Below are 26383 nucleotides of genomic sequence, written 5' to 3' on the forward strand. Positions count from 1 at the left end.
GGGGAGGCTGTAGGGGGGGCTGTAGTGGAGAGGCTGTAGGGGGGGGCGGCTGTAGTGGGGAGGCTGTAGCGGGGAGGCTGTAGCGGGGAGGCTGTAGCGGGGAGGCTGTAGCGGGGAGGCTGTAGCGGGGAGGGCTGTAGGGGGGAGGCTGTAGTGGGGAGGCTGTAGCGGTCTGATTGCACACTGTCTGGTGTTTCTTGAGATCCATCCCTGTTTGCTGAATGTAGAATGACCACTGGTCTTCCTCCTCTCAGCTGACCAGCAGAAGGAGAGGGAATGTGCCTTCACTGAGCAGCAGTGGGAGATGGAGCGCGTGGCGATGGGAGAAGGACGGGTTTCTCCTGAGAACACCACTATCCACTGCTCTAAAGGATCTCACTGCTTCGGCCTCTGGGAGAAGAGTCCTCCTGGAGACGTCAGGCTGGTCAAACAAGGTGACGGCACCACCACACGGTCTGGTACAGCCAACCTTGTGGGGGGGACCCTAACCCTAGCTCCTAACTCCTAATTCTAAAACTAACCCTAGCTCCTAACCCTAGCTCCTAACCCTAGCTCCTAACCCTAGCTCCTAACCCTAGCTCCTAACTCCTAATTCTAAAACTAACCCTAGCTCCTAACCCTAGCTCCTAACTCCTAATTCTAAAACTAACCCTAGCTCCTAACCCTAAAATGTCTAGTCCCCTGGTCCCTATACATACTGTATCTACTGACCCTGTATATAGTCCCCTGGTTCCTGTATATAGTCCCTGGTCCCTATACATACTGTATCTACTGACCCTGTATATAGTCCCCTGACCCCTATACATACTGTATCTACTGACCATGTATATAGTCCCCTGACCCCTATACATACTGTATCTACTGACCCTGTATATAGTCCCCTGACCCCTATACATACTGTATCTACTGTCTAGTCCCCTGGTCCCTATACATACTGTATCTACTGTCTAGTCCCCTGGTCCCTATACATACTGTATCTACTGACCCTGTATATAGTCCCCTGGTCCCTATACATCTGTATCTACTGACCCTGTATATAGTCCCCTGACCCCTATACATACTGTATCTACTGGCCCTGTATATAGTCCCCTGACCCCTATACATACTGTATCTACTGACCCTGTATATAGTCCCCTGACCCATATACATACTGTATCTACTGACCCTGTATATAGTCCCCTGGCCCCTATACATACTGTATCTACTGACCCTGTATATAGTCCCCTGGTCCCTATACATACTGTATCTACTGTCTAGTCCCCTGGCCCCTATACATACTGTATTTACTGAGCCTGTATATAGTCCCCTGGTCCCTATACATACTGTATCTACTGACCCTGTATATAGTCCCCTGGTCCCTATACATACTGTATCTACTGACCCTGTATATAGTATCCTGACCCATATACATACTGTATCTACTGACCCTGTATATAGTCCCCTGACCCCTATACATACTGTATCTACTGACCCTGTATATAGTCCCCTGGTCCCTATACATACTGTATCTACTGACCCTGTATATAGTCCCCTGGTCCCTATACATACTGTATCTACTGACCCTGTATATAGTCCCCTGGTCCCTATACATACTGTATCTACTGACCCTGTATATAGTCCCCTGGTCCCTATAGATCTGCATCTACTGACCCTGTATATAGTCCCCTGACCCCTATACATACTGTATCTACTGACCCTGTATATAGTCCCCTGACCCCTATACATACTGTATCTACTGACCCTGTATATAGTCCCCTGACCCTTATACATACTGTATCTACTGACCCTGTATATAGTCCCCTGGTCCCTATACGTACTGTATCTACTGACCCTGTATATAGTCCCCTGGCCCCTATACATACTGTATCTACTGACCCTGTATATAGTCCCCTGGTCCCTATACATACTGTATCTACTGTCTAGTCCCCTGGCCCCTATACATACTGTATCTACTGTCTAGTCCCCTGGTCCCTATACATACTGTATCTACTGACCCTGTATATAGTCCCCTGGTCCCTATACATACTGTATCTACTGACCCTGTATATAGTCCCCTGGTCCCTATACATACTGTATCTACTGACCCTGTATATAGTCCCCTGGTCCCTATAAATCTGCATCTACTGACCCTGTATATAGTCCCCTTACCCCTATACATACTGTATCTACTGACCCTGTATATAGTCCCCTGGTCCCTATAAATCTGCATCTACTGACCCTGTATATAGTCCCCTTACCCCTATACATACTGTATCTACTGTCTAGTCCCCTGGCCCCTATACATACTGTGTCTACTGACCCTGTATATAGTCCCCTGACCCCTATACATACTGTATCTACTGACCCTGTATATAGTCCCCTGACCCCTATACATACTGTATCTACTGACCCTGTATATAGTCCCCTGGTCCCTATACATACTGTATCTACTGACCCTGTATATAGTCCCCTGACCCCTATACATACTGTATCTACTGACCCTGTATATAGTCCCCTGACCCCTATACATACTGTATCTACTGACCCTGTATATAGTCCCCTATGTAGCTGCTGCTACTCTGATTATCATACACTACCAGTCAAAAGTTTCAGAACACCTACTCATTCAAAGAGTTTTCTTTATTTTTACTATTTTCTATATTTTCTACATTGTAGAATAATAGTGAAGACATCAAAACTACGAACTAACACATATGGAATCATGTGGTAACCATAAAAAGTGGTAAATGCATTCCAGATGACTACCTCATGAAGCTGGTTGAGAGAATGCCAAGAGTGTGCAAAGCTGTCATCAAGGCAAAGGGTGGCTACTTGAAAGAATCTCAAATATAACATATATTTTGATTTGTTTAACACTTTTTGTGGTTACTACATGATTCTATGTGTTATTTCATAGTTCTGATGTCTTGAGTACTAGTCTACAATGTAGAAAATAGTAAAAATAAAGAAAACCCCTTGAATAAGTAGGTGTGTCCAGATTTTTGACTGGTAGTGGACATCTACCTGCTGGATCAGCAAGGTCCGCTGAAGCCCAGAAATACTGCCTCTCTTTCTCCCCAGCACTTCATCTTCCCTCCTTCCTGTCACCTCCAGGTTGTTGGACTCACCTTGGCGACCAGCAGGAGTGTCGTGACGACCGTTGCGTGGTAACCAACCTGCCTCCTCAGATCCAGAATGGGACGTATCACTTCTGCTGCTGCAGTACTGACATGTGTAACGTCAACTTCACAGAGGACTTCCCCCTGCCCAGTCCCACTACAGCCCAGCCGCTATGTAAGTTAACCTCTGACCCTAACCGTTCCCCCCCTGCCCAGTCCCACTACAGCCCAGCCGCTATGTAAGTTAACCTCTGACCCTAACCGTTCCCCCCTGCCCAGTCCCACTACAGCCCAGCCGCTATGTAAGTTAACCTCTGACCCTAACCGTTCCCCCCCTGCCCAGTCCCACTACAGCCCAGCCGCTATGTAAGTAAACCTCTGACCCTAACCGTTCCCCCCTGCCCAGTCCCACTACAGCCCAGCCGCTATGTAAGTTAACCTCTGACCCTAACCGTTCCCCCCTGCCCAGTCCCACTACAGCCCAGTCCCACTACAGCCCAGTCCCACTACAGCCCAGCCGCTATGTAAGTTAACCTCTGACCCTAACCGTTCCCCCCTGCCCAGTCCCACTACAGCCCAGCCGCTAGGTTAAGTTACCTCTGACCCTAACCGTTCCCCCCTGCCCGTCCCACTACAGCCCAGCGCTATGTAAGTTAACCTCTGACCCTAACCGTTCCCCCCCTGCCCATCCACTACAGCCCAGCCGCTATGTAAGTTAACCTCTGACCCGAACCATTCCCCCCTGCCATCCCACTACAGCCCAGTCCCACTACAGCCCAGTCCCACTACAGCCAGTCACTTTGTGAGTCTCTATATAATCAATTATTTCCAGACTCTCCTTCATTACCCCGACAGACATATATTTATATTATATTACATTATATTACATTATTACATTATATTATATAATACAGAATACTACTAGGTTAGAGACAGAGACTACAGGTTGTTTAGTCCTGCTGTAGACCACCAGAATACTACTAGGTTAGAGACAGAGACTAACAGGTTGTTTTTGTCCCTGCTGTAGACCACCGAAATACTACTAGGTTAAGACAGAGACTAACAGGTTGTTTATGTCCCGCTGTAGACCACCAGAATACTACTAGGTTAGAGACAGAGACTAACAGGTTGTTTATGTCCCCTGTAGACCACCAGAATACTACTAGGTTAGAGCAGAGACTAACAGGTTGTTTATGTCCTGCTGTAGACCACCAGAATACTACTAGGTTAGAGACAACAGGTTGTTTATGTCCCGCTGTAGACCACCAGAATACTACTAGGTTAGAGACTAACAGGTTTTTATGTCCTGCTGTAGACCACCAGAATACTACTAGGTTAGAGACTAACAGGTTGTTTATGTCCCGCTGTAGACCACCGAATACTACTAGGTTAGAGACTAACAGGTTGTTTATGTCCTGCTGTAGACACCAGAATACTACTAGGTTAGAGACAGAGACTAACAGGTTGTTTATGTCCTGCTGTAGACCATCAGAACTACTAGGTTAGAGACAGAGACTAACAGGTTGTTTATGTCCTGCTGTAGACCACCAGAATACTACTAGGTTAGAGAAGAGACTAACAGGTTGTTTATGTCCCGCTGTAGACCACCAGAATACTACTAGGTTAGAGACTAACAGGTTGTTTATGTCCTGGTGTAGACCACCAGAATACCTAGGTTAGAGACAGAGACTACAGGTTGTTTATGTCCTGCTGTAGACCACCAGAACTACTAGGTTAGAGACAGAGACTAACAGGTTGTTTATGTCCTGCTGTAGACCACCAGAATACTACTAGGTTAGAGACAGAGACTAACAGGTTGTTTATGTCCTGCTGTAGACCACCAGAATACTACTAGGTTAGAGACAGAGACTAACAGGTTGTTTATGTCCTGCTGTAGACCACCAGAATACTACTAGGTTAGAGACTAACAGGTTGTTTATGTCCTGCTGTAGACCACCAGAATACTACTAGGTTAGAGACAGAGACTAACAGGTTGTTTATGTCCCGCTGTAGACCACCAGAATACTACTAGGTTAGAGACTAACAGGTTGTTTATGTCCTGCTGTAGACCACCAGAATACTACTAGTAGAGACAGAGAGACAAGACTAACAGGTTGTTTATGTCCTGCTGTAGACCACCAAATACTACTAGGTGTAGAGACAGAGACTAACAGGTTGTTTATGTCCTGCTGTAGACACCAGAATACTACTAGGTTAGAGACAGAGACTAACAGGTTGTTTATGTCCCTGCTGTAGACCACCAGTAATACTACTAGGTTAGAGACTAACAGGTTGTTTATGTCCTGCTGTAGACCACCAGAATACTACTAGGTTAGCGACAGAGACTAACAGGTTGTTTATGTCCTGCTGTAGACCACCAGAATACTACTAGGTTAGAGACAGAGACTAACAGGTTGTTTATATCCTGCTGTAGACCACCAGAATACTACTAGGTTAGAGACAGAGACTAACAGGTTGTTTATGTCCTGCTGTAGACCACCAGAATACTACTAGGTTAGAGACAGAGACTAACAGGTTGTTTATGTCCTGCTGTAGACCACCAGAATACTACTAGGTTAGAGACTAACAGGTTGTTTATGTCCTGCTGTAGACCACCAGAATACTACTAGGTTAGAGACAGAGACTAACAGGTTGTTTATGTCCTGCTGTAGACCACCAGAATACTACTAGGTTAGAGACAGAGACTAACAGGTTGTTTATGTCTCTAACCTAGTAGTACTAGGTTAGAGACAGAGACTAACAGGTTGTTTATGTCCTGCTGTAGACCACCAGAATACTACTAGGTTAGAGACTAACAGGTTGTTATGTCCCGCTGTAGACCACCAGAATACCTAGGTTAGAGACTAACAAGTTGTTTATGTCCTGCTGTAGACCACCAGAATACTACTAGGTTAGAGACAGAGACTAACAGGGTTGTTTATGTCCTGCTGTAGACCACCAGAATACTACTAGGTTAGAGACTAACAGGTTGTTTATGTCCCGCTGTAGACCACCAGAATACTACTAGGTTAGAGACTAACAGGTTGTTTATGTCCTGCTGTAGACCACCAGAATACTACTAGGTTAGAGACTAACAGGTTGTTTATGTCCTGCTGTAGACCACCAGAATACTACTAGGTTAGAGACAGAGACTAACAGGTTGTTTATGTCCTGCTGTAGACCACCAGAATACTACTAGGTTAGAGACAGAGACTAACAGGTTGTTTATGTCCCGCTGTAGACCACCAGTTGCAGTGTGAAGAGACCGTAGTCATCTCCTTGGCTGTTGTCTCTGTCCTGGCTGTCATCATCTTCGCTGCCTTCTTCGGTTACCGCATGATGCACAGTGAGTAACCATGGCGATGACTAGACAATAATTATTATTTATTAATAATTAATAATTATGTTTATCCCCCGTGCCCTAAGCCTCTGTTTATCCCCGTGCCCTAAGCCTCTGTTTATCCCCGTGCCCTAAGCCTCTGTTTATCCCCGTGCCCTAAGCCTCTGTTTATCCTCGTGCCCTAAGCCTCTGTTTATCCCCGTGCCCTAAGCCTCTGTTTATCACCGTGCCCTAAGCCTCTGTTTATCCCCGTGCACTAAGCCTCTGTTTATCCCCGTGCCCTAAGCCTCTGTTTATCCCCGTGCACTAAGCCTCTGTTTATCCCCGTGCCCTAAGCCTCTGTTTATCCCCGTGCACTAAGCCTCTGTTTATCCCCGTGCCCTAAGCCTCTGTTTATCCCCGTGCACTAAGCCTCTGTTTATCCCCGTGCCCTAAGTCTCTGTCTGTCTGTAGACTGTGTCTCTGACTGTGTGTGTGTTCTCAGGAGGTGGTAAACAGGGCCTTCATAACCTCAACATGATGGAGGGAGCTGGTTCTGAGAGCTCTCTGGACCTGGATAACCTCAAACAACTGGAGGTCAGACGGCTACAACTACTACAGTTATTACAGTTATTACAGTTATTACAGCTACTACAGTTATTACAGTTATTACAGTTATTACAGCTACTACAGGTATTACAGTTATTACAGCTATTACATCTACTAAAGTTATTACAGCTGCTACAGTTATTACAGCTGCTACAGTTATTACAGTTATTACAGCTATTACAGTTATTACAACTACTACAGTTATTACAGCTACTACAGTTATTACAGCTACTACAGTTATTACAGTTATTACAGCTATTACAACTACTACAGTTATTACAGCTACTACAGTTATTACAGCTACTACAGTTATTACAGCTGCTACAGTTATTACAGCTGCTACAGTTATTACAGTTATTACAGTTATTACAGCTTCGACAGTTATTACAGCTGCTACAGTTATTACAGCTGCTACAGTTATTACAGCTGCTACAGTTATTACAGCTACTACAGTTATTACAGCTGCTACAGTTATTACAGCTACTACAGTTATTACAGCTGCTACAGTTATTACAGCTACTACAGTTATTACAGCTACTACAGTTATTACAGTTGTTGCAGTTATTACAGCTATTACAGTTATTACAGTTATTACAGCTACTACAGTTATTACAGCTACTACATTTTTACAGCTATTACAGTTATTACAGTTATTACAGCTACTACAGTTATTACAGTTATTACATCTGCTACAGTTATTACAGCTACTACCGTTATTACAGCTACTACAGTTTTACAGCTATTACAGTTATTTCAGTTATTACAACTACTACAGTTATTACAGCTACTACAGTTATTACAGTTATTACATCTGCTACAGTTATTACAGCTGCTACAGTTATTACAGCCACTACAGTTATTACAGCTGCTACAGTTATTACAGCTACTACAGTTATTACAGTTATTACAGCTGCTAAAGTTATTACAGCTACTACAATTATTACAGCTGCTACAGTTATTACAGCCACTACAGTTATTACAGCTGCTACAGTTATTACAGCTGCTACAGTTATTACAGCTACTACAGTTATTACAGCTGCTACAGTTATTACAGTTACTACAATTATTACAGCTACTACAGTTATTACAGCTGCTACAGTTATTACAGCCACTACAGTTATTACAGCTGCTACAGTTATTACAGCTACTACAGTTATTACAGCTGCTACAGCTGCTACAGTTATTACAGCTACTACAATTATTACAGCTACTACAGTTATTACAGCTGCTACAGTTATTACAGCTGCTACAGTTATTACAGCTGCTACAGTTATTACAGCTGCTACAGTTATTAGAGCTACTACAGTTATTACAGCTACTACAGTTATTACAGCTGCTACAGTTATTACAGCTACTACAGTTATTACAGCTGCTACAGTTATTACAGCTACTACAGTTATTACAGCTACTACAGTTATTACAGTTGTTGCAGTTATTACAGCTATTACAGTTATTACAGTTATTACAGCTACTACAGTTATTACAGCTACTACATTTTTACAGCTATTACAGTTATTACAGTTATTACAGCTACTACAGTTATTACAGTTATTTCATCTGCTACAGTTATTACAGCTACTACCGTTATTACAGCTACTACAGTTTTACAGCTATTACAGTTATTTCAGTTATTACAACTACTACAGTTATTACAGCTACTACAGTTATTACAGTTATTACATCTGCTACAGTTATTACAGCTGCTACAGTTATTACAGCCACTACAGTTATTACAGCTGCTACAGTTATTACAGCTACTACAGTTATTACAGTTATTACAGCTGCTAAAGTTATTACAGCTACTACAATTATTACAGCTGCTACAGTTATTACAGCCACTACAGTTATTACAGCTGCTACAGTTATTACAGCTGCTACAGTTATTACAGCTACTACAGTTATTACAGCTGCTACAGCTGCTACAGTTATTACAGTTACTACAATTATTACAGCTACTACAGTTATTACAGCTGCTACAGTTATTACAGCCACTACAGTTATTACAGCTGCTACAGTTATTACAGCTACTACAGTTATTACAGCTGCTACAGCTGCTACAGTTATTACAGCTACTACAATTATTACAGCTACTACAGTTATTACAGCTGCTACAGTTATTACAGCTGCTACAGTTATTACAGCTGCTACAGTTATTAGAGCTACTACAGTTATTACAGTTGCTACAGTTATTACAGCTGCTACAGTTATTACAGCTGCTACAGTTATTACAGCTACTACAGTTATTACAGCTGCTACAGTTATTACAGCTGCTACAGTTATTACAGCTGCTACAGTTATTACAGCTGCTACAGTTATTACAGCTGTTACAGTTATTACAGTTATTGCAGCTACTACAATTATTACAGCTACTACAGTTATTACAGCTACTACAGTTATTACAGCTGCTACAGTTATTACAGCTACTACAGTTATTACAGCTACTACAGTTAGTACAGTTATTACAGCTGCTACAGTTTGTACAACTATTACAGTTAAAACAGCTACTACAGTTATTACAGCTACTACAGTTATTACAGCTATTACAGTTATTACAGCTGCCACATTTATTAGTTTTTACAGCTGTTACAACTACTACAGTTATTACAGTTATTACAGTTATTACAGCTGCTACAGTTATTACATTTATTACAGGTATTACAGCTGTTACAGCTACTACAGTTATTACAGTTATTACAGCTACAATAGTTATTATAGCTGCTACAGTTATTACAGCTACTACAGTTATTACAGTTATTACAGCGACCACAGTTATCACAGCTACTACAGTTATTACATCTATTACAGTTATTACAGCGACCACAGTTATTACAACTGCTACAGTTATTACAGTTATTACAGCTGCTACAGTTATTACAGCTATTACAGTTATTACAGCTGCTACAGTTTGTACAACTATTACAGTTAAAACAGCTACTACAGTTATTACAGCTACTACAGTTATTACAGCTATTACAGTTATTACAGCTGCCACATTTATTAGTTATTACAGCTGTTACAACTACCCCAGCTGTTACAGTTATTCTACCTACTACACATCTACAACTACCCCAGCTGCTACAGCTTTTCTACCTACTACACATCTACAATTACCCCAGCTGCTACAGCTATTCTACCTACTACAGTTATTACAACTACCCCAGCTGCTACAGCTATTCTACCTACTACACATCTACAACTACCCCAGCTGCTACGGCTATTCTACCTACTACACATCTACAACTACCCCAGCTGCTACGGCTATTCTACATACGACACATCTACAACTACCCCAGCTATTCTACCTACTACACATCTACAGCTATTCTACCTACTACACATCTACAACTACTACAGCTGCTACAGCTATTCTACCTACTACACATCTACAACTACTACAGCTATTCTACCTACTACACATCTACAACTACCCCAGCTGCTACAGCTATTCTACCTACTACACATCTACAACTACTACAGCTATTCTACCTACTACACATCTACAGCTACTACAGCTATTCTACCTACTACACATCTACAACTACTACAGCTGCTACTGCTATTCTACCTACTACACATCTACAACTACTACAGCTGCTACAGCTATTCTACCTACTACACATCTACAGCTACTACAGCTATTCTACCTACTACACATCTACAACTACTACAGCTGCTACGGCTATTCTACCTACTACACATCTACAACTACTACAGCTATTCTACCTACTACACATCTACAACTACCCCAGCTGCTACAGCTATTCTACCTACTACACATCTACAACTACTACAGCTATTCTACCTACTACACATCTACAACTACCCCAGCTGCTACGGCTATTCTACCTACTACACATCTACAACTACCCCAGCTGCTACAGCATAGAGAGAATCGGTTTCAGAGAATCGGACCAAAATGGAATTGAGATCCAGTCGTCTTTTCTCAACCTTTCTTCTCCCTCTTTCTCTCTGTCAGCTGATAGGTCGAGGCCGGTACGGCTCGGTGTTCTGTGGTTCGTTGGACGAGCGACAGGTGGCTGTGAAGGTGTTCAGCTCAGCCAATCGGCAGAACTTCCTGAACGAGTGTTCCATTTATTGTCTCCCCCTGCTGGAGCACGACAACATTGCACACTTCATCGCTGCCGACGAACGGCTGGGGGCAGAGGGCCGAGTGGAGTACCTTCTGGTCATGGAGTACTACCCCCACGTAAGTACCTTCTACTGGGTTCTGCTGGTTCCAGACGGCTGGGGGCTGGGTGGAGTACCTTCTACTAGGTTCTGCTGGTTCCAGACGGCTGGGGGCCGAGTGGAGTACCTTCTGGTCATGGAGTACTACCCCCACGTAAGTACCTTCTATGGGTTCTGCTGGTTCCAGATGGCTGGGGGCTGAGTGGAGTACCTTCTACTGGGTTCTGCTGGTTCCAGACGGCTGGGGGCCGAGTGGAGTACCTTCTACTGGGTTCTGCTGGTTCCAGACGGCTGGGGGCTGAGTGGAGTACCTTCTATGGGTTCTGCTGTTTCCAGATGGCTGGGGTGCGAGTGGAGTACCTTCTACTGGGTTCTGCTGGTTCCAGACGGCTGGGGGCTGGGTGGAGTACCTTCTACTGGGTTCTGCTGGTTCCAGACGGCTGGGGGCTGGGTGGAGTACCTTCTACTGGGTTCTGCTGGTTCCAGACGGCTGGGGGCTGAGTGGAGTACCTTCTACTGGGTTCTGCTGGTTCCAGACGGCTGGGGGCTGGGTGGAGTACCTTCTGCTGGTTCCAGACGGCTGGGGGCTGGGTGGAGTACCTTCTACTGGGTTCTGCTGGTTCCAGACGGCTGGGGGCCGAGTGGAGTACCTTCTACTGGGTTCTGCTGGTTCCAGATGGCTGGGGGCTGAGTGGAGTACCTTCTGCTGGTTCCAGATGGCTGGGGGCTGGGTGGAGTACCTTCTACTGGGTTCTGCTGGTTCCAGATGGCTGGGGTGCGAGTGGAGTACCTTCTACTGGGTTCTGCTGGTTCCAGACGGCTGGGGGCCGAGTGGAATACCTTCTACTGGGTTCTGCTGGTTCCAGACGGCTGGGGGCTGAGTGGAGTACCTTCTGCTGGTTCCAGACGGCTGGGGGCTGGGTGGAGTACCTTCTACTGGGTTCTGCTGGTTCCAGACGGCTGGGGGCCGAGTGGAGTACCTTCTACTGGGTTCTGCTGGTTCCAGATGGCTGGGGGCCGAGTGGAGTACCTTCTACTGGGTTCTGCTGGTTCCAGATGGCTGGGGGCCGAGTGGAGTACCTTCTACTGGGTTCTGCTGGTACCAGACGGCTGGGGGCTGAGTGGAGTACCTTCTACTGGGTTCTGCTGGTTCCAGACGGCTGGGGGCTGGGTGGAGTACCTTCTACTGGGTTCTGCTGGTTCCAGACGGCTGGGGGCTGGGTGGAGTACCTTCTACTGGGTTCTGCTGGTTCCAGACGGCTGGGGGCTGGGTGGAGTACCTTCTACTGGGTTCTGCTGGTTCCAGACGGCTGGGGGCCGAGTGGAGTACCTTCTACTGGGTTCTGCTGGTTCCAGACGGCTGGGGGCCGAGTGGAGTACCTTCTACTGGGTTCTGCTGGTTCCAGATGGCTGGGGGCTGGGTGGAGTACCTTCTACTGGGTTCTGCTGGTTCCAGACGGCTGGGGGCTGAGTGGAGTACCTTCTACTGGGTTCTGCTGGTTCCAGACGGCTGGGGGCTGGGTGGAGTACCTTCTACTGGGTTCTGCTGGTTCCAGACGGCTGGGGGCCGAGTGGAGTACCTTCTACTGGGTTCTGCTGGTTCCAGATGGCTGGGGGCTGAGTGGAATATGTATTATGTGTATTATGATGTATTAATACAGTATCTCTCTCTCTCTCTCTCTCTGTGTCCTGGTGTATTATGATGTATTAATACAGTATCTCTCTCTCTCTCTGTGTCCTGGTGTATTATGATGTATTAATACAGTATCTCTCTCTGTGTCCTGGTGTATTATGATGTATTAATACAGTATTTCTCTCTCTCTGTGTCCTGGTGTATTATGATGTATTAATACAGTATCTTTCTCTCTGTGTCCTGGTGTATTATGGTGTATTATTACAGTATCTCTCTCTGTGTCCTGGTGTATTATGGTGTATTAATACAGTATCTCTCTCTCTCTCTCTGTGTCCTGGTGTATTATGGTGTATTAATACAGTATCTCTCTCTCTCTGTGTCCTGGTGTATTATGGTGTATTAATACAGTATCTCTCTCTGTATCCTGGTGTATTATGACGTATTAATACAGTATCTCTCTCTGTGTCCTGGTGTATTATGATGTATTAATACAGTATCTCTCTCTCTCTGTGTCCTGGTGTATTATGGTGTATTAATACAGTATCTCTCTCTGTATCCTGGTGTATTATGATGTATTAATACAGTATCTCTCTCTCTCTGTGTCCTGGTGTATTATGGTGTATTAATACAGTATCTCTCTCTCTCTGTGTCCTGGTGTATTATGATGTATTAATACAGTATCTCTCTCTCTCTGTGTCCTGGTGTATTATGATGTATTAATACAGTATCTCTCTCTGTGTTCTGGTGTATTATGGTGTATTAATACAGTATCTCTCTCTGTGTCCTGGTGTATTATGGTGTATTAATACAGTATCTCTCGCTCTCTGTGTCCTGGTGTATTATGGTGTATTAATACAGTATCTCTCTCTCTCTGTGTCCTGGTGTATTATGATGTATTAATACAGTATCTCTCTCTGTGTCCTGGTGTATTATGGTGTATTAATACAGTATCTCTCTCTCTCTGTGTCCTGGTGTATTATGATGTATTAATACAGTATCTCTCTCTCTCTGTGTCCTGGTGTATTATGGTGTATTAATACAGTATCTCTCTCTCTCTGTGTCCTGGTGTATTATGGTGTATTAATACAGTATCTCTCTCTCTCTGTGTCCTGGTGTATTATGATGTATTAATACAGTATCTCTCTCTGTGTCCTGGTGTATTATGGTGTATTAGTACAGTATCTCTCTCTCTCTGTGTCCTGGTGTATTATGGTGTATTAATACAGTATATATCTCTCTCTCTGTGTCCTGGTGTATTATGATGTATTAATACAGTATCTCTCTCTCTCTGTGTCCTGGTGTATTATGGTGTATTAATACAGTATCTCTCTTTCTCTGTGTCCTGGTGTATTATGGTGTATTAATACAGTATCTCTCTTTCTCAGGGCTCGTTGTATCGCTACCTGGGGCTACAGACAGGAGACTGGATGAGTAGCTGTCGTCTGGCCCATTCCATCACCAGAGGCCTGGCCTACCTGCATACTGAGCTGCTTAAAGGAGGTGAGACATACACCTGTCCTCCACACCCTGACCTCCTGACCTCCACACCCTGACCTCCACACCCTGACCTCCACACCCTGACACCCTGACCTCCACACCCTGACCTCCTGACCTCCACACCCTGACCTCCACACCCTGACCTCCTGACCTCCACACCCTGACCTCCTGACCTCCACACCCTGACCTCCACACCCTGACCTCCTGACCTCCACACCCTGACCTCCACACCCTGACCTCCACACCCTGACCTCCACACCCTGACCTCCACACCCTGTCCTCCACACCCTGACCTCCACACCCTGACCTCCTGACCTCCACACCCTGATCTCCACACCCTGTCCTCCACACCCTGACCTCCTGACCTCCACACCCTGTCCTCCACACCCTGACCTCCACACCCTGACCTCCTGTCCTCCACACCCTGATCTCCACACCCTGACCTCCACACCCTGACCTCCTGACCTCCACACCCTGTCCTCCACACCCTGACCTCCACACCCTGACCTCCACACCCTGACCTCCACACCCTGTCCTCCACACCCTGACCTCCGCACCCTGACCTCCACACCCTGACCTCCACACCCTGACCTCCACACCCTGACCTCCTGTCCTCCACACCCTGACCTCCACACGCTGACCTCCTGACCTCCACACCCTGACCTCCACACGCTGACCTCCTGACCTCCACACCCTGACCTCCACACCCTGACCTCCACACGCTGACCTCCTGACCTCCACACCCTGACCTCCACACCCTGACCTCCTGTCCTCCACACCCTGACCTCCACACGCTGACCTCCTGACCTCCACACCCTGACCTCCACACGCTGACCTCCTGACCTCCACACCCTGACCTCCTGACCTCCACACCCTGACCTCCACACCCTGGTCCTAGTTCTAAATATTATCTCTGTTGTCCAGGACTCTCACTGCCCTCTGGTGGATACTGTGATACTGCACCAAGCCAATAGAGGTCTGCCTGGGCCCTGGTTGTCAGTAATAACTGGTAGAGGATCAGTTCTCCTCATCTATTAGAACGACCCCGGTTATAAATATTATCTGGTAACTCCTTTCTCCCTCTTTCTCCCTCCTCCCACTCCTCTCTTCCTCCCCCTCCTCTCTTCTCCCTCATCATCCTCTCTTCTCTTTCTCCCTTCCTCCTCCTTTCCCCCCTCCTCCTCCTCCTCTCTCCCTTCCTCCTCCTTGTCCTCCTCCTCTCTCCCTTCCTCCTCCTTTCCCCTCTCCTCGTCCTCCTCCTCTCTCCCTTTCTCCTCCTCCTCCTCGTCCTCCTCCTCTCTCCTCTCTCCCTTCCTCCTCTTTCCCCCCCTCCTCGTCCTCCTCTTTTCCCCCCCTCCTCGTCCTCCTCCTCTCTCCCTTCCTCCTCCTCCTCCTCGTCCTCCTCCTCTCTCCCTTTCTCCTCCTCGTCCTCCTCTCTCTCTTCCTCCTCCTTTCCCCCCTCCTCCTCCTCCTCTCTCCCTTTCTCCTCCTCCTCCTCCTCCTCCTCTCTCCCTTCCTCTTCCTCCTCCTCGTCCTCCTCCTCCTCGTCCTCCTCCTCCTCTCTCCCTTTCTCCTGCAGACTTCTACAAGCCAGCTGTGTCTCACAGAGATCTGAACAGTCGGAACATTCTGGTGAAGAACGACGGAACGTGTGTCATCATCGACTTTGGCCTCTCCATGAAGTTGACGGGGAACCGGCCGGTACGGCAGGGAGAGGAGGAGAACGCTGCCATCAGTGAGGTGAGACTATAGAACCCTTTGGAACCCATGTCATCAGTGAGGGGAGACTATAGAACCCTTTGGAACCCATGTCATCAGTGAGGTGAGACTATAGAACCCTTTGGAACCCATGTCATCAGTGAGGTGAGGGGAGACCATAGAACCCTTTGGAACCCATATCATCAGTGAGGGGAGACTATAGAACCCTTTGGAACCCATGTCATCAGTGAGGGGAGACTATAGAACCCTTTGGAACCCATGTCATCAGTGAGGGGAGACCATAGAACCCTTTGGAACCCATGTCATCAGTGAGGGGAGACTATAGAACCCTTTGGAACCCATGTCATCAGTGAGGTGAGACTATAGAACCCTTTGGAACCCATGTCATCAGTGAGGTGAGGGGAGACCATAGAACCCTTTGGAACCCATGTCATCAGTGAGGGGAGACTATAGAACCCTTTCGAACCCATGTCATCAGTGAGGTGAGGGGAGACCATAGAACCATTTGGAACCCATGTCATCAGTGAGGGGAGACTATAGAACCCTTTGGAACCCATGTCATCAGTGAGGTGAGGGGAGACCATAGAACCCTTTGGAACCCATGTCATCAGTGAGGTGAGGGGAGACTATAGAACCCTTTGGAACCCATGTCATCAGTGAGGGGAGACCATAGAACCCTTTGAACCCATGTCATCAGTGAGGAGACTATAGAACCCTTTGGAACCCATGTCATCAGTGAGGGGAGACCATAGAACCCTTTGAACCCATGTCATCAGTGAGGAGACTATAGAACCCTTTGGAACCCATGTCATCAATGAGGAGACTATAGAACCCTTTGGAACCCATGTCATCAGTGAGCGGAGACTATAGAACCCTTTGGAACCCATGTCATCAGTGAGCGGAGACTATAGAACCCTTTGGAACCCATGTCATCAGTGAGGTGAGGGGAGACCATAGAACCCTTTGGAACCCATGTCATCAGTGAGGGGAGACTATAGAACCCTTTGGAACCCATGTCATCAGTGAGGAGACTATAGAACCCTTTGAACCCATGTCATCAGTGAGGGGAGACTATAGAACCCTTTGGAACCCATGTCATCAGTGAGGGGAGACCATAGATTCCTTTGGAACCCATGTCATCAGTGAGGTGAGGGGAGACCATAGAACCCTTCGGAACCCATGTCATCAGTGAGGAGACTATAGAACCCTTTGGAACCCATGTCATCAGGGAGGGGAGACCATAGAACCCTTTGGAACCCATGTCATCAGTGAGGGGAGACCATAGAACCCTTTGGAACCCATGTCATCAGTGAGGGGAGACCATAGAACCCTTTGGAACCCATGTCATCAGTGAGGGGAGGGGAGACCATAGAACCCTTTGGAACCCATGTCATCAGTGAGGTGAGACTATAGAACCCTTTGGAACCCATGTCATCAGTTAGGTGAGACCATAGAACCCTTTGGAACCCATGTCATCAGTGAGGTGAGGGGAGACCATAGAACCCTTTGGAACCCATGTCATCAGTGAGGTGAGGGGAGACCATAGAACCCTTTGGAACCCATGTCATCAGTGAGGGGAGACCATAGAAGCCTTTGGAACCCATGTCATCAGTGAGGTGAGACTATAGAACCCTTTGGAACCCACGTCATCAGTTAGGGAAGACCATAGAACCCTTTGGAACCCATGTCATCAGTGAGGTGAGGGGAGACCATAGAACCCTTTGGAACCCATGTCATCAGTGAGGGGAGGGGAGACTATAGAACCCTTTGGAACCCATGTCATCAGTGAGGGGGAGACCATAGAACCCTTTGGAACTCATGTCATCAGTGAGGGGAGACTATAGAACCCTTTGGAACCCATGTCATCAGTGAGGAGACTATAGAACCCTTTGAACCCATGTCATCAGTGAGGTGAGACCATAGAACCCTTTGGAACCCATGTCATCAGTGAGGTGAGGGGAGACCATAGAACCCTTTGGAAACCATGTCATCAGTGAGACCATAGTATTATAACCCTGGTTCTGTCTCTCTCCAGGTGGGTCCAGTCCACTACATGGTTCTGGAGGGTTAGTGTAGTATTATAACACTGGTTCTGTCTCTCTCCAGGTGGGTCCAGTCCACTACATGGTTCTGGAGGGTTAGTGTAGTATTATAACACTGGTTCTGTCTCTCTCCAGGTGAGTCCAGTCCACTACATGGTTCTGGAGGGTTAGTGTAGTATTATAACACTGGTTCTGTCTCTCTCCAGGTGGGTCCAGTCCACTACATGGGCCCAGAGGTTCTGGAGGGTTAGTGTAGTATTATAACCCTGGTTCTGTCTCTCTCCAGGTGGGTCTAGTCCACTACATGGTTCTGGAGGGTTAGTGTAGTATTATAACCCTGGTTCTGTCTCTCTCCAGGTGGGTCCAGTCCACTACATGGTTCTGGAGGGTTAGTGTAGTATTATAACCCTGGTTCTGTCTCTCTCCAGGTGGGTACGGTCCACTACATGGTTCTGGAGGGTTAGTGTAGTATTATAACCCTGGTTCTGTCTCTCTCCAGGTGGGTACAGTCCACTACATGGGCCCAGAGGTTCTGGAGGGTTAGTGTAGTATTGTAACCCTGGTTCTGTCTCTCTCCAGGTGGGTCCAGTCCACTACATGGTTCTGGAGGGTTAGTGTAGTATTATAACCCTGGTTCTGTCTCTCTCCAGGTGGGTCCAGTCCACTACATGGTCCCAGAGGTTCTGGAGGGTTAGTGTAGTATTATAACCCTGGTTCTGTCTCTCTCCAGGTGGGTCCAGTCCACTACATGGTTCTGGAGGGTTAGTGTAGTATTATAACCCTGGTTCTGTCTCTCTCCAGGTGGGTCCAGTCCACTACATGGTTCTGGAGGGTTAGTGTAGTATTATAACACTGGTTCTGTCTCTCTCCAGGTGGGTCCAGTCCACTACATGGTCCCAGAGGTTCTGGAGGGTTAGTGTAGTATTATAACACTGGTTCTGTCTCTCTCCAGGTGGGTCCAGTCCACTACATGGTTCTGGAGGGTTAGTGTAGTATTATAACCCTGGTTCTGTCTCTCTCCAGGTGGGTCCAGTCCACTACATGGTTCTGGAGGGTTAGTGTAGTGTTATAACCCTGGTTCTGTCTCTCTCCAGGTGGGTCCAGTCCACTACATGGTTCTGGAGGGTTTGTGTAGTATTATAACACTGGTTCTGTCTCTCTCCAGGTGGGTACAGTCCACTACATGGTTCTGGAGGGTTAGTGTAGTGTTATAACCCTGGTTCTGTCTCTCTCCAGGTGGGTCCAGTCCACTACATGGTTCTGGAGGGTTAGTGCAGTGTTATAACACTGGTTCTGTCTCTCTCCAGGTGGGTCCAGTCCACTACATGGTCCCAGAGGTTCTGGAGGGTTAGTGTAGTATTATAACCCTGGTTCTGTCTCTCTCCAGGTGGGTCCAGTCCACTACATGGTTCTGGAGGGTTAGTGTAGTATTATAACCCTGGTTCTGTCTCTCTCCAGGTGGGTCCAGTCCACTACATGGTTCTGGAGGGTTAGTGTAGTATTATAACCCTGGTTCTGTCTCTCTCCAGGTAGGTCCAGTCCACTACATGGTTCTGGAGGGTTAGTGTAGTATTATAACACTGGTTCTGTCTCTCTCCAGGTGGGTCCAGTCCACTACATGGTTCTGGAGGGTTAGTGTAGTATTATAACCCTGGTTCTGTCTCTCTCCAGGTGGGTACAGCCCACTACATGGTTCTGGAGGGTTAGTGTAGTATTATAACCCTGGTTCTGTCTCTCTCCAGGTGGGTCCAGTCCACTACATGGTCCCAGAGGTTCTGGAGGGTTAGTGTAGTATTGTAACCCTGGTTCTGTCTCTCTCCAGGTGGGTACGGTCCACTACATGGTTCTGGAGGGTTAGTGTAGTATTATAACACTGGTTCTGTCTCTCTCCAGGTGGGTCCAGTCCACTACATGGTTCTGGAGGGTTAGTGTAGTATTATAACCCTGGTTCTGTCTCTCTCCAGGTGGGTCCAGTCCACTACATGGTCCCAGAGGTTCTGGAGGGTTAGTGTAGTATTGTAACCCTGGTTCTGTCTCTCTCCAGGTGGGTACGGTCCGATACATGGCCCCAGAGGTTCTGGAGGGTTAGTGTAGTGTTATAACCCTGGTTCTGTCTCTCTCCAGGTGGGTCCAGTCCACTACATGGTTCTGGAGGGTTAGTGTAGTATTATAACCCTGGTTCTGTCTCTCTCCAGGTGGGTACGGTCCGATACATGGCCCCAGAGGTTCTGGAAGGGGCGGTGAACCTGAGGGACTGTGAGTCGGCTCTGAAGCAGGTGGACATGTACTCCCTGGGCCTCATCTACTGGGAGACCTTCATGAGGTGTACTGACCTGTTCCCAGGTAATAACCCAGGTAATAACCCAGGTAATAACCCAGGTAATAACCCTGATCTCTAATCCTGGGAGACCTTCATGAGGTGTACTGACCTCTTCCCAGGTAATAACCCAGGTAATAACCCAGGTAATAACCCAGGTAATAACCCTGGGCCTCATCTACTGGGAGATGAGGTTGAACTGACCTCTTCCCTGGATTTTTTTTTTAATTGAACCTTTATTTAACTGGTCAAGTCAGTTAAGAACAAATTCTTATTTACAATGACGGCCTCCCCCGGCCAAACCCGGACGACGCTGGGCGCCGCCCTATGGGAGTCCAAGTCACGTCCGGATGTGATACAGCCTGGAATCTAACCAGGGTCTGTAGTGATGCCTCTAGCACTGAGATGCAGTGCCTTAGACCGCTGTGATACAGCCTGGAATCTAACCAGGGTCTGTAGTGACAGACCGATCTTAGACCGCTGTGATACAGCCTGGAATCTAACCAGGGTCTGTAGTGACAGACCGATCTTAGACCGCTGTGATACAGCCTGGAATCTAACCAGGGTCTGTAGTGACGGACCGATCTTAGACCGCTGTGATACAGCCTGAAATCTAACCAGGGTCTGTAGTGACAGACCGATCTTACACCGCTGTGATACAGCCTGGAATCTAACTTAATGTTCTCTCTGCTTGGGTTCCTCGTTGTCAAATCACAGTATTGAACGTCCACCTTAACGTTCGCTCTGCTTCGGTTCCTCGTTCCTCTCCAGGAGAATCAGTTCCAGACTTCCAGGTAGCGTTCCAGGCCGAGGCAGGGAACCATCCTTCCTTTGAGGACATGCAGGTCCTGGTGTCCAGAGAGAAGCAGAGACCCAAGTTCCCCGAGGCCTGGAAGGAGAACAGCCTGGTGAGACCTGTGGTGTGGTGTGGTGTATTGTGGTGTGGTGTGGTGTGTGTGTGGTGTGGTGTGTGTTGTGGTGTGGTGTGTGTGGTGTGTGTTGTGGTGTGGTGTGTGTTGTGGTGTGTATTGTGGTGTATTGTGGTATGGTGTGTGTGGTGTGGTGTGTATTGTGGTGTGTTGTGGTGTGTATTGTGGTGTGGTGTATTGTGGTGTGTATTGTGGTGTATTGTGGTGTGGTGTGTATTGTGGTGTGGTGTGTATTGTGGTGTGGTGTGTATTGTGGTGTATTGTGGTGTGGTGTATTGTGGTGTATTGTGGTGTGGTGTATTGTGGTGTGTATTGTGGTGTGGTGTATTGTGGTATGGTGTGTGTTGTGGTGTGTGTGGTGTGTGTTGTGGTGTGGTGTATTGTGGTGTGTGTTGTGGTGTGTATTGTGGTGTATTGTGGTATGGTGTGTGTGGTGTGGTGTGTATTGTGGTGTGTTGTGGTGTGTATTGTGGTGTGGTGTGGTGTATTGTGGTGTGTGTTGTGGTGTATTGTGGTGTGGTGTGGTGTGTATTGTGGTGTGGTGTGTATTGTGGTGTGGTGTGTATTGTGGTGTGGTGTGGTGTGTATTGTGGTGTATTGTGGTGTGGTGTATTGTGGTGTATTGTGGTGTGGTGTATTGTGGTGTGTATTGTGGTGTGGTGTGGTGTATTGTGGTGTGTATTGTGGTGTGGTGTGGTGAGGTGTGGTGTGGTGTATTGTGGTGTGGTGTGGTGTATTATGGTGTGGTGTAGTGTGGTGTGGTGTATTGTGGTGTGGTGTAGTGTAGTGTAGTGAGGTGTATTGTGGTGTGGTGTGGTGTATTGTGGTATGGTGTATTGTGGTGTGGTGTATTATGGTGTGGTGTATTGTGGTGTGGTGTATTGTGGTGTGGTGTGGTGTATTGTGGTGTGGTGTATTGTGGTGTGGTGTGGTGTATTGTGGTATGGTGTATTGTGGTGTGGTGTAGTGTAGTGTGGTGTGGTGTATTGTGGTGTGGTGTAATGTGGTGTGGTGTATTGTGGTGTATTGTGGTATGGTGTATTGTGGTGTGGTGTATTGTGGTGTGGTGTATTGTGGTGTATTGTGGTGTGGTGTATTGTGGTGTGGTGTGGTGTATTGTGGTGTTGTGTATATTAACCTCTGTAACCTCCCAGGCAGTTCGTTCCCTGAAGGAGACCATGGAGGACTGTTGGGACCAGGATGCTGAGGCCAGGCTGACGGCTCAGTGTGCAGAGGAGCGAATGGCTGAACTCCTGCTGATCTGGGACCAGACCAAGTCCGTCAGCCCCACGGTCAACCCTACTGGTAGCAGCTGTACCTCACTGTATAATGATAGGTATAGACTATACACCCTCCACTCAGCCCCACTGGTAGCAGCTGGACCTCACTGTATAATGATAGGTATAGACTATACACCCTCCACTCAGCCCTACTGGTAGCAGCTGGACCTCACTGTATAATGATAGGTATAGACTATACACCCTCCACTCAGCCCCACTGGTAGCAGCTGGACCTCACTGTATAATGATAGGTATAGACTATACACCCTCCACTCAGCCCTACTGGTAGCAGCTGGACCTCACTGTATAATGATAGGTATAGACTATACACCCTCCACTCAGCCCTACTGGTAGCAGCTGGACCTCACTGTATAATGATAGGTATAGACTATACACCCTCCACTCAGCCCCACTGGTAGCAGCTGGACCTCACTGTATAATGATAGGTATAGACTATACACCCTCCACTCAGCCCCACTGGTAGCAGCTGGACCTCACTGTATAATGATAGGTATAGACTATACACCCTCCACTCAGCCCTACTGGTAGCAGCTGGACCTCACTGTATAATGATAGGTATAGACTATACACCCTCCACTCAGCCCTACTGGTAGCAGCTGGACCTCACTGTATAATGATAGGTATAGACTATACACCCTCCACTCAGCCCTACTGGTAGCAGCTGGACCTCACTGTATAATGATAGGTTAGTCTCCACCTGTTGTTTACTCCCTCACACACACACACACACACACACACACCCTAACCTTACACTCATACCTACTAATACCAGCTGCACCTCACTGCACAACGACACCCACACACACACACACACACACACACACACACACACACACAAACACACACACCCCCTAACCTTACACTCATACCTACTAATACCAGCTGCACCTCACTCCACAACGACACCCACCTTGTAGTCCTCCTTGGTAGTAAGTACATGTTGTGTTTTTAACGCGTCTGTGGCCCCAACAGAAACCGCATGGGGCCAAAGTCCGGCCCTGACCCCGCCTCGTCCTACATCGAGGAGCAGGCAGGCACGGCTAAGAACACACAGAGCGACGCCTCCTCCGCTTTGATTGGCCGGACGAGAGATGGAGGCGTGGCGGGAGAGAAGAACAGGAACTCGATAAACTACGAGCGGCAGCAGGCGGCTCACGCCCGTCTACCCAGCAGCCCCTCCGCTGGAACCTCCTCTGCCCTCACCACCATGACCTTCATCTCAGAGTCCAGCCAGGGTCATGACCCCAACCTCCACCTGACCCTGACCCAGGAGGATCTGGAGACCACCAAGCTGGACCCCAGGGAGGTGGATAAGAACCTGAAGGAGAGTTCTGATGAGAACCTGATGGAACACAGCCAGAAACAGTTCTGTTGTCCGGACCTGCTGAGCCCCGCCTCCTCCTCCCTGCTCCTCCCCTTCATCAAGATGGCTGCCGAGGCGTCTCCCCCCGTCGCGTTCCCTCTCCCCAAGCAGCAGAACCTCCCCAAACGACCCTCCAGCCTGCTGCTCCGCACCAAGCCGCCGAAGAAAGACTCATCCTCTCTGAGGTTTAAATTCGGTCGCCACGGCAAGTCCAACCTACGACAGGTAGAGGGCGGAGCTAAGACCAACGCCGTCTCCGAGCCCCACCGGGTCAGCGCTACCAACAACCTGCTGGTCCTACGGGACCTCTCCGTGAACGGGCACGCGGCCGGGTCCTCGCCAGCAGGGGGCGCCAGCGGCGCGGCGGGGCTCGCTCTAACTCAGAGCTCTGAGGACGGACAGCTGGGGCTGATCACTGCCAGCCCAGACGAACACCAACCCCTGCTGAGCAGAGAGACGGGACAACCAGATGTCCACTCCTCTAACGCACGGCCCAACAACAACAACAACAACAACAATGGACTGGTGCTGGGGGAGGGAGAGGGGGAGAGTGATGGGGGAGGAGAGGAAGAGGAGGAGGGAGCAGGAGGAAGTACCAGTGGAGAGACCCCCTGCTCCCTGGGGGAGAGCTCTGTGTCTGGTTCCTTGTCTGGACCTGAGACCAACCCTGTCCCCATGAGAGGTGAAGCCCTGCTCAGGGAGCCTAAAGGAGGCCGGCGGCCGGAGAGACCCAACTCCCTGGACCTGTCCTTCACCACCAGAGACCTGGTCTCACTGGGTGAGCAGAGCACCCTCTCGGCCTGACCCTAACCCTCACGGCCTGACCCTAACCCTCACGGTCTGACCCTAACCCTCACGGCCTGACCCTAACCCTCTCGGCCTGACCCTAACCCTCACGGCCTGACCCTAACCCTCACGGCCTGACCCTAACCCTCACGGTCTGACCCTAACCCTCACGGTCTGACCCTAACCCTCACGGTCTGACCCTAACCCTCACGGCCTAACCCTAACCCTCACGGTCTGACCCTAACCCTCACGGCCTGACCCTAACCCTCACGGCCTGACCCTAACCCTCACGGCCTGACCCTAACCCTCACGGCCTGACCCTAACCCTCACGGCCTGACCCTAACCCTCACGGCCTGACCCTAACCCTCACGGTCTGACCCTAACCCTCACGGCCTGACCCTAACCCTCACGGCCTGACCCTAACCCTCACGGTCTGACCCTAACCCTCACGGTCTGACCCTAACCCTCACGGCCTGACCCTAACCCTCACGGTCTGACCCTAACCCTCACGGCCTGACCCTAACCCTCACGGCCTGACCCTAACCCTCACGGCCTGACCCTAACCCTCACGGTCTGACCCTAACCCTCACGGCCTGACCCTAACCCTCACGGCCTGACCCTAACCCTCACGGCCTGACCCTAACCCTCACGGTCTGACCCTAACCCTCTCGGCTTGACCCTAACCCTCTCGGCCTGACCCTAACCCTCACGGCCTGACCTTAACCCTCACGGCCTGACCCTAACCCTCTCGGCTTGACCCTAACCCTCTCGGCCTGACCTTAACCCTCACGGCCTGACCTTAACCCTCACGGTCTGACCCTAACCCTCTCGGCCTGACCCTAACCCTCACGCCCTAACCCTCTCGGCTTGACCCTAACCCTCACGGCCTGACCTTAACCCTCACGGCCTGACCTTAACCCTGTGTTTGTGTTCCAGGGGAGGTGTTGGTCCAGAACCAGGGAACAGGGGAGAAGATTAAGAAGCGTGTGAAGACTCCGTACTCCCTGAAGCGCTGGCGACCAGCCACCTGGGTCATCTCCACGGATACCAGGGGGTCAGAGGTGAACAACAACAGGGGAGAAGGTCAGGCCCGACCCAAGTCCAGCTCCGCTGTCTATCTGACCTCTGAACCCAGCGACACCCGCCTCTGAACTCTGACCTTTCGGAGGGACAACACAGACAGTCGTGTTGTTATGACAACAGAAAGCGAAGTGTTTCCGGGGTAACGGCAGCAGGAAGCGATCCAGAGTGTTGTAACAGCAGTCGGTTGTGTCCAGTCCAGTTTCTGTCTCTCGCTTTGCGTCTTTTGATGACATTCGCTTTAAATTGAATCCAGCTATGCAGCCGTCCCTTCCTCCTGGTTCCATTTGTCTGTGTGTTTACTGGGGTTTAGTCGTTCCATTTGTCTGTGTGTTTACTGGGGTTTAGTCGTCGTTCCATTTGTCTGTGTGTTTACTGGTGTTTAGTCGTGGTTCCATTAGTCTGTGTGTTTACTGGGGTTTAGTCGTTCCATTTGTCTGTGTGTTTACTGGGGTTTAGTCGTGTTTCCATTTGTCTGTGTGTTTACTGGGGTTTAGTCGT

The 26383-nt window shown here is 48.4% G+C and overlaps 1 protein-coding gene and 1 long non-coding RNA gene across 2 annotated transcripts; both read left to right on the forward strand.

The window, feature by feature from the left end:
* The first annotated feature begins 221 nt into the window (after positions 1 to 221).
* Positions 222 to 26383, forward strand: LOC115184541 (bone morphogenetic protein receptor type-2). Its single transcript, XM_029745387.1, has 12 exons — positions 222 to 434; positions 3094 to 3273; positions 6340 to 6444; positions 6923 to 7014; positions 11003 to 11233; positions 14233 to 14347; positions 15924 to 16084; positions 20301 to 20448; positions 21194 to 21330; positions 22506 to 22687; positions 23625 to 24793; positions 25739 to 26383. Exons 1-12 carry the CDS (start codon positions 305 to 307, stop codon positions 25951 to 25953), a joined length of 2865 nt encoding a protein of 954 aa, XP_029601247.1. The 5' UTR covers positions 222 to 304; the 3' UTR covers positions 25954 to 26383.
* On the forward strand, positions 22695 to 23483 carry LOC115184542 (uncharacterized). The gene is made up of 2 exons (XR_003874400.1): positions 22695 to 23272; positions 23338 to 23483. It is a non-coding gene; the product is annotated as an uncharacterized LOC115184542 (long non-coding RNA).

The sequence above is a fragment of the Salmo trutta genome, unplaced genomic scaffold (genome assembly GCF_901001165.1).
Source record: "Salmo trutta unplaced genomic scaffold, fSalTru1.1, whole genome shotgun sequence".
NCBI lineage: Eukaryota > Metazoa > Chordata > Actinopteri > Salmoniformes > Salmonidae > Salmo > Salmo trutta.